This window comes from Pseudonaja textilis, chromosome Z (genome assembly GCF_049901715.1).
Source record: "Pseudonaja textilis isolate UNSWEBS1 chromosome Z, rPseTex1.2, whole genome shotgun sequence".
Classification (NCBI taxonomy): domain Eukaryota; kingdom Metazoa; phylum Chordata; class Lepidosauria; order Squamata; family Elapidae; genus Pseudonaja; species Pseudonaja textilis.
The window spans coordinates 123752353-123760388 of record NC_142008.1 but is presented as its reverse complement, the minus strand read 5'-3'; the positions used below and the strand labels follow the sequence as shown (position 1 = coordinate 123760388).

At 48.2% G+C, this 8036-nt stretch overlaps 1 protein-coding gene and 1 non-coding gene across 2 annotated transcripts; one reads left to right on the top strand and one right to left on the bottom strand.

The window, feature by feature from the left end:
• Positions 1-675: 675 nt before the first annotated feature.
• On the top strand, positions 676-745 carry TRNAG-GCC (transfer RNA glycine (anticodon GCC)). The gene has a single exon. It is a non-coding gene; the product is annotated as a tRNA-Gly (tRNA).
• A 1135-nt stretch (positions 746-1880) lies between these two features.
• Positions 1881-5888, bottom strand: HES7 (hes family bHLH transcription factor 7). The gene is given in 5 exon segments (XM_026724584.2): positions 1881-2239; positions 2242-2283; positions 4614-4704; positions 5731-5802; positions 5805-5888. Coding segments are annotated over 5 exon segments (588 nt in total). The 5' UTR covers positions 5829-5888.
• Between the last annotated feature and the right edge of the window lie 2148 nt (positions 5889-8036).

Below are 8036 nucleotides of genomic sequence, written 5' to 3'. Positions count from 1 at the left end.
GTCCCCCAATTGTTAAGTAAATCCAGCTTCTCCATCGACTTGGCTTGTTGCAAAAAGGGGATCGCGTGACCTCGGGATGCTGCAATTGTCGTAAATACGAGTTAGTGGCCGAGCATCCAAATTTGGGTCACGTGGGGAGGCTGTGAAGAACAGCCGTAAATGCCTTCCGTTGCATTCTCATCTCTTGATGTTAATTTTTTTTTTTTCCCCAGTTCATCAGCTGGTGTGGAGTGCCGGTTTACATTGCAAAAATGTTACCCAAAAGGAGCCACCACCAAGGAAGCCCCGCTTCCCTTCACTATACTGCGGGGCATGTTTTTTTTCTGTTTGCACGAATGAATGCAACCGTTTGTTTGTTTTTTTCAAACCTCAACACATGCAGAACACTGAGAGCTCCCCAACTGGCGAGTATTGGTATCGTGTTTCCCCGAAAATAAGACCCCGTCTTATAATTTTTTTGCCACCAAAAAAAAGGCACCGGGTCTTATTTTCGGGAGATGTCATCCACTGACATCCCTAATCTTTTTTCAAAATTGGGGGGGAAGCGGGTAAAAAAATAATTATGCATTTGTTAGATGGAGAGCGATACAAATTGCACGAATAAATATTTTTTAAAAAGAACAGGCTGGAGCAGCACATAAGAGGATGCATTTGTCCTTCACATCTGTAACAGATGCATTGGTGGTTCAGTGGTAGAATTCTCGCCTGCCACGCAGGAGGCCCGGGTTCGATTCCGGCCAATGCAACTGACTTTTTTTTTTGTGGGAATCTTATTTTTCTAGCGGGGGGGTGGCGGAGGGAAATATATATATATTGCCAACAATATGGTTCCCTGAGGAATTCTGGGAGTTGAAGTCCACATGTCTGAATCGCTGGGAGTTCAAGGTGATATAGGTAGCAGGGTTTCCAAGGTTTTTTCCCCCAATCGGTGCCCTGTGAAATAAGATAAGTTGGTTCCTCCCCCCGCCCCCAAGTCCCCCAAGGCTGATTGGAGAGAGGATGCGGAAAAATTTAACCCATTGCTTTCCCAAACATCCTTTACTTACCTGCAAAATTGGTGGTATTGGGAGGGTTGTGTGCCCTGGCCCTTAAAAACCTTTAAAAACAATTTAAAAAATAATAATAATTTTTAAAAACCACGAAAGGAAACCAACCCAGCAATCATTGTTACTTGAATTCGCAGGTTATGCTTAAACCTTGATGTTGAAGCCAACATCCTGGGCATACACCGGCTGTCAACTCATAACACATTCCTATGGTCTTTTAAAGTTGCCAACAGAAATGGGGGGAAAGGGGTTTGAAAGAGCAGTGCGGCAGCTTGGAAATCAAAAGCGCATTCCATAAATGTTTTCAAAGATAGTAACTAGGTGACCGAAGTTTCTGCCACTCAATGATCTAACTGGAGAGCATGATTGGTGGCTCTGAGCTATGGACGTGTCCCATTGGAGAATATGAATTACGATATACCCAGGGGGAGGGGCAAAACCAGGGTCAAGGGTGACCATGAATTATGTGACTCAGAGTCGGCTACACCCGGGCAGTGCTGGCATGTTTACTCCTAATAAATCCTTTGGAAGTTTTGGAAGTTTGGCTCCAGACTCCTTGATTTATTTGGGGGTAACTGCCGGAATCCTGACACATGGGTTTTCTAAACCATTCCTCCAGGCTAGGATCCCACAAGGCTTTCAACCAGGCCCCCCTGCCACCTGGCTTTGAGCAAAGTGGAAATCCAAATCGCTAGTCCTTAAGAAATCTGTTCGTCGGAGAATGCTAACGGGACATAAAAGTCGGTTTTTGCTGACCGCTACGATATCTACTTATTTTTTTTTGAAGGCGCATAGAGGGGAAGGTCCAGGATATTTTCTGACCCACCCACCCCCTTAGGGCCAAGGACGCCAGAAAGGGGGGTGCAGGGACATGTTTTTGTCTGAGGCTTCCCTTTCAGGAGTGCGGGGGTCTCTTTTCTGCCTTCCCAGGTGTCCCGTGCTGCAAGAAGCCGTGCCTGAGCTGGCAAAAGTTCGGTTTGGTTGCAATGGGGAGCAGGAAACCTCGGGGGTCCCGGTGGGAGATTCCTCGGAGGAAGAACTGGGAGAAAACGTGGAAGGGGTCCAATCCGGAGGGGACGGATCCGACGTGGCAGCGAGGTAGACGTGGAGCGTCTCCCACAAGTGTCTCTGGACCGACAGGGGGCTTCGGCGGATGAAGGAGGCCAGGTGTCCGAAACACGCCCGAAACCCATGGCGTAGCAAGTCTGCAGGCCGACATCTTCGGAAGGATTCGCACCTGGAAGAGGGGAATTGCAAAGGCCGGGAGGAGGCTGGTCACGCCCAACCCAAAGCAGGGCAGCCCCTATCCGGCACCGGATCCAGAAACCGGATGCTTGCCTGGTGCGATGCCAAGAATGTTCATCCAATTGGAAGGTTTGTGGCCCTCTATCCAGGGGGCGGGCTGCTACAGGTTGCTAATTTGTTATCGTTTTTAATGACCGGTTTGGTGAACTGGTAAATCCCATCCCTGGCTGGCCCCGCCCTCCCTGCCCTGCCCCTCCCAGGTGCCCCCACGCATCCCATTTTAAATGCCAGGTAAGTGCAGGGCCCCGATGGAAGCTCAGGGAGGGTGTAAAACGGGCTTCCTGGAGGCTCCAGAAGGCTGGAACGGGCCTGTTTCTGGCCTCCAGAGGGCCTCCTGAGTCCGGGAGGCCTTTTTCGCCTCCCGGAAGCTCAAGGAAAGCCTCAGGGGCCCGGGAGGCCATTTTTGCCCTCCTGGAAGCTCAAGGAAAGCCTCAGGAGCCCGGGAGGCCATTTTCACCCTCCTGGAAGCTCAAGGAAAGCCTCAGGGGCCTGGGGTGGCCATTTTCACCCGCCTGGAAGCTCAAGGAAAGCCTCAGGAGCCCTGGGAGGCCATTTTCACCCTCCTGGAAGCTCAAGGAAAGCCTCAGGGGCCTGGGAGGCCATTTTCACCCTCCTGGAAGCTCAAGGAAAGCCTCAGGAGCCCTGGGAGGCCATTTTCGCCTCCTGGAAGCTCAAGGAAAGCCTCAGGAGCCTGGGGAGTGTGAGAAACAAGCCTCCTGGATGTTCCAGAAGGCCCGAATGGACCTGTTTCTGGCCTCCAGAGGGCCTCCGGAGCCTGGGGAGGACATTTTTCCCCTCCCAGAGGCTCTAGGAAGCCTCAGGAGCCCAGAGAAGGTGAAGACGCCCCCATGATGCAGGAGGCCGACTAGGCCACACCCACCGTGGCCAGCCCACCCAGCAACCGGGCAGAGAACCGTTGCTAAAATGTTTGAAGCCCACCCTTGCCTCCATCCCCAACTTGGCGCCTCTGGAAAAGCCCCTCTGGATTGGGAATCCAAGCCTAGAGGTAGTCCTCGACTTACAGCCGTTGGTTTGGGCGAGCATTCCAAGTGGCAAAAAGCGACTTTCGGGCCAGTCCTCAACACTTGCAACTATCGCGCTTCCCTGCAGTCGCGGGATCAAAATTGGCAACCGGCATGTACAAATACTCCTCGACTTAACGACAGTTCAGTTTAGTGGCCGTTCGAAGTGAGGACAGCATTGGAAAAAAGGGAGTTAGGACCATTTTGTCTGAAGCGGTGTAAGGGTTTCCTGCCAAAGCAGAGGGTTGGACTAGAAGAGCTTTAAGGTCCCTTCCAACTCTGTTATTCTATCCTATTCTATGACCATTTTTTCACACTTATGACTGTGGCAGCCTTTCCCATGGTCCCGTGGTTTACATTCAGATGCTTGACAACTGACTCGTATTTATGACGGTCACAGTGTCTCGGGGTCACGTGATCCGCTTTTGCAACCCATTTTTTCACACTTATGACCGTGGCAGCCTTTCCCATGGTCCCGCGGTTTACATTCGGATGCTTGACAACTGACTCGTATTTATGACGGTCACAGTGTCTCGGGGTCACGTGACCCGCTTTTGCAACCCTCAGACAAGCAAAGATGAAAGCTGGATTCACTTAACAACCGAGTCACTCACTTAACAACTGCAGGGATTCAGGAAATAACCGTGACAAAAAAGTCACTAAAAAAATGGGCCAAAACCTGAACAAAAATTTCTCTCTCAGCAACATTAATTTTGGGCTCAGTTGTGGTCGTAAGTCGAGGACTACCTGTAATGACGTCGGTCGCAGCCTCACGGGGTCACATGATCCCCTTTTGTGACCTTCAAAACCGCAAAGTCAATTGGGAAAGCCAGATTCACTTAATGTCTGTGTGACTTGCTTAACAACTGCAGAGACAAAGAAAGTTGCATGCCGGCTGGGGAATTCTGGGAGTTGAAGTTCACCCCATGTTAAAGCATGCTGGCTGGGGAATTCTGGGAGTTGAAGTTCACCCCATGTTAAAGTTTCACAGCTCAAGAGTCTTGTTTACTCCTCCTGGCCAATGAAACAGATCCTAAAAACTGAGGACCGATTGTTTTCAAAAGCTCTGTGTCCATTTTTAGAATTTAGGGAAATTTAGGGTATTGACCCCTAGTTGTCAAGAGTTCACCGCATGCATTTATTTGTTCCTTCCTTTTTTTGAAAATTTCCCTTGCTACCATTCAGCTCCCAGCCGCTTTTTCCTTCCCTCCCACCTGCCATGGAAGTGAATTTTACTTACCCTGGGGAGTTGCTGCCTTGTTCCTCTCTTGTAGGTATTCCACGGCAAGCTCCAGGATCTCCGCCTTCTCCACTTTGGGGTTCTTCAGGGTCTGTGAAGGAAAGGGGTCCGAGAAGAGAGGGCTGAAAGGGCAACGTGGAACTCCTGACGCTTCCTGTTAAGTGGATCCTCCCCAGCCAGGAGCAGTGTATCTGCATCCCCCTTGAAGATACAGAATAGAAGATAGCTCACCTGTGCTTCCTTCCAACGGAGGGAGGTGGAAGAGATGATGAAATAATGAGAGTTTGTAGGTGTGATTCTTCCCCCCGACCCCAGTCATGGCCCCTTTAAGACGGGTGGGACTTCAACTCCCAGAATTCCCCAGCCAGCCTTCCTTTCCCATGCAAATAACCAATAGAGCCACTGACCATTCCGCCATTTTAGGGATACCCCTTTAAGAGCTGGGTCATTTAGAGCAGGAGCTCCCTCTGCTGGCAGGTAAAAGAAATAGACGGATCATGCCCTTCAATGTACCAACAGATAACAGATAATCAGATTTGGAAGGGACCTTACAGGTCATCTAGTCTAACCCCCTGCCCAGGTTGTTGGAGGGGGTTCAATCAACTCTTAAGGCTGCCTCAACAAATTTGAAGACCGCAAGACTAATTTGGGCTTTTATATCTTAGTGGAGATTTAATTCTGTAATGTATTTAGATCCTGCTTTTATTGTTTTTTTTTTTAAAAATAACTCACAGCAGCAAACATACCTGATATTCTTTCCTCCTTTTTTTTCTCACAACAACCACCCTGTGAGGTGGGATGGAACCACAGTCACCCAGCTGGCTTTCACACCTAGGATGGGACTAGAACTCACCATCTCCTGGCGATCGGCCCAAAGTAATCCAGCTGGCTTTCACACTTAGGGTAGGACTAGAACTCACCATCTCCTGGCGATCGGCCCAAAGTCCCCTAGCCAGCTTCCATGCCTAATGCATGAACTAGAACTCCCAAACTCCTGATTTGTAGTCTGGGGCCTTCACCACTAAACCAAACTGGATGTCAAACCGAGATGTCCCTATATCACACTTTTTGGGGAGGGGGGTTGAGGGGGTCAAGCTTTAGGCCGTCACTTGCTGACCTGGCATTGGGTTTTCTGCAGGAGAAGAACACGCAATTCCTCCAAATTCTGATTGATACGGTCCCGGCGCCTCGTTTCTCCACCAAGGGCTTCAGCATCTGGCCACACAGAGAGAGAGAAATGGGGGTTGACCCCTGTGTGGGGTAGGCTATATGAACCCCTGCCTGCCTGGTTGCTAATGCCCATTTCCATCACAATCCCTTGTGGTGTGAGTCTGGGCCACTGAACGGAGCTGAATGTTTTACTGGCCCGATGCCCTTCCTGTCTCCAGGGTGGAGGTTTTTTTGTTCAGCGATATATTCTCAAGGTGCCCAAGAGAGAGAGAGAGAAATATCTGCCTCTAGGTAGGTTTGAACTTACAGCTTCCTGATTGGGAGAGGAGAGCTCCACCTCTAGGCCATCAAACCATTCCTATTGGTTAATTCTAAATGCACCAAAAAAAAAAAAAATTAGGTTTATTTGGCCTGGCACCTGGATTTAAGCCTGTGTGTTCTGGACCTCGAGCAGGTATGGGCAGTTGGCTGGTCCCCCACAAGGAATGGATTCACACAATCGTGCTGGGTTATGACAACACTGTGTGTGTGTGTGTGTGTTGTGTCTTCAGAGGACAATGTATAGAGATATTACTTGGAGGGTTGGGGTCAGCCCAGCTCCCATATGGCAATCCCCAATTTTCCACCAGCCAGAGTGGGATTAAATTTTAAAAAAAGGCTAGATTAGGGTTTGATATCTGATTGGCCCCTAAAATTAACTTTTTACTAAGATATTCCAGGTGTGTTTCTCAACTTTGACAACTTTAAGACATGTGGACTTCAACTCCCAGAATTCCCCAGCCAGCATAGCACAGAATTCTGGAAGCTGAAGTCTGCAGGGAAAACTATTTTAGATTAAAGTGATGGGAAAAAGTTTCTTTCTTTCTTTCTTTCTTTCTTTCTTTCTTTCTTTCTTTCTTTCTTCCTTTCTTTCTGTCTTTCTTTCTCTTTCTCTTATTTTATTATTATTTTATTATTTATTTCATCTGATTTCATTTTATTATTTGATTTCATTGTATTTCATTGCATTACTTTTCATTTCATTTTGGTTTTTAGGATTTGATTTTCATGTAACTTGATTTTATTTTACTTCTTATTTTATTTTATTATTCAGAAGTTTACATTGCCACCTGTTCACTCCTGGGTGTCTCCAGGGGTGCTTACAAGGAGATCAAACACAATATAAAAGAAATAAATAATAATAATAATAAAATAATAACAACCCCCCATCCACCTCCAAATCAGAAAATAACCAGGATGAAAAAAAAAAAACAGGCTTTCTTTAAACCATCATCGATCCCAAACTTGAGGATTGGAAAATAAAAGTTATATGCCCCAAATATATTTTGTAGGAGAGTTAAAAAGGGACGGGAAATCCATCAATCAATATCAATCAATCAATATCAAAATACAAGTATTCGCGTTCCTGAGGGATTCTCTCCCGGTCCGTTTTTTTCCTCCTCCCATCGTGGTTGGTTTAATGATTGAAGCCCCCTGCCCGTCTCGGTCTTGGCTGACCGCAGCTGAGCCCCCAGCCCCGGTTTGGAAGGCCCGGTACCTTTCTCACCCGTCCGGGCTGCGAGCTCTCGCTGGCCAGCATCCTCAGCCCGCCGACGCCGCCGACGCCTGGTCCCCGGAATGCGCCGAGTGCGGCTGCCCCGCACGCGGTCCCTTTAAGCTCTCGCCTGCCCCCCCCACTCCCCCGCGAGACCCCTCCCCACATTCCCGCAGGTGTGAAAAGGCCGGGGGGGCTCTGGACCTGCACGCCCCCTCCTTTCTTTCTCTCCCTCTCTCTTTTCTTTATTTCTCTCTTTTTCTTTTTCTCTCTTTTTTGTTTTTGTCTTCTTTTTGTCTTTCCTTCCTTCCCTCCCCTCTCTCTCTTTTCTGTTTATTTCATTCTTTTCTTCTTTCTATTTTTCTTTCCTTTCTTCCTCTTTCTTTTCCTCTTTCTGTCTTTCTTTTCTTGTTTTCGTCGTTCCTTCCTTCCTTCCCTCCTCCCTTCCTCTCTCTCTCTCCCTGCTTTCATTCTTTTGTTCTTTCTTTCTATCTTTCCTTCTCTCCCTCTTTCTCTTTCATTCTTTCATTCCGTCTGTCTTTGCTTCCCTCCTTCCCTCCCTCCCCCTCTCTCTTTCTCTTTCTTTCATTCTTTCCTTCTTTCTGTCTTTACTTCCTCCCTCCTTCCCTCCCTCAAAGAACGGGGTTGTAAAAGAGATGGGAATCCCGTTCCTATACCCTTTCTTTTCTCTCTTCCTCCTCTTCCTTTTAGCCTGCTTA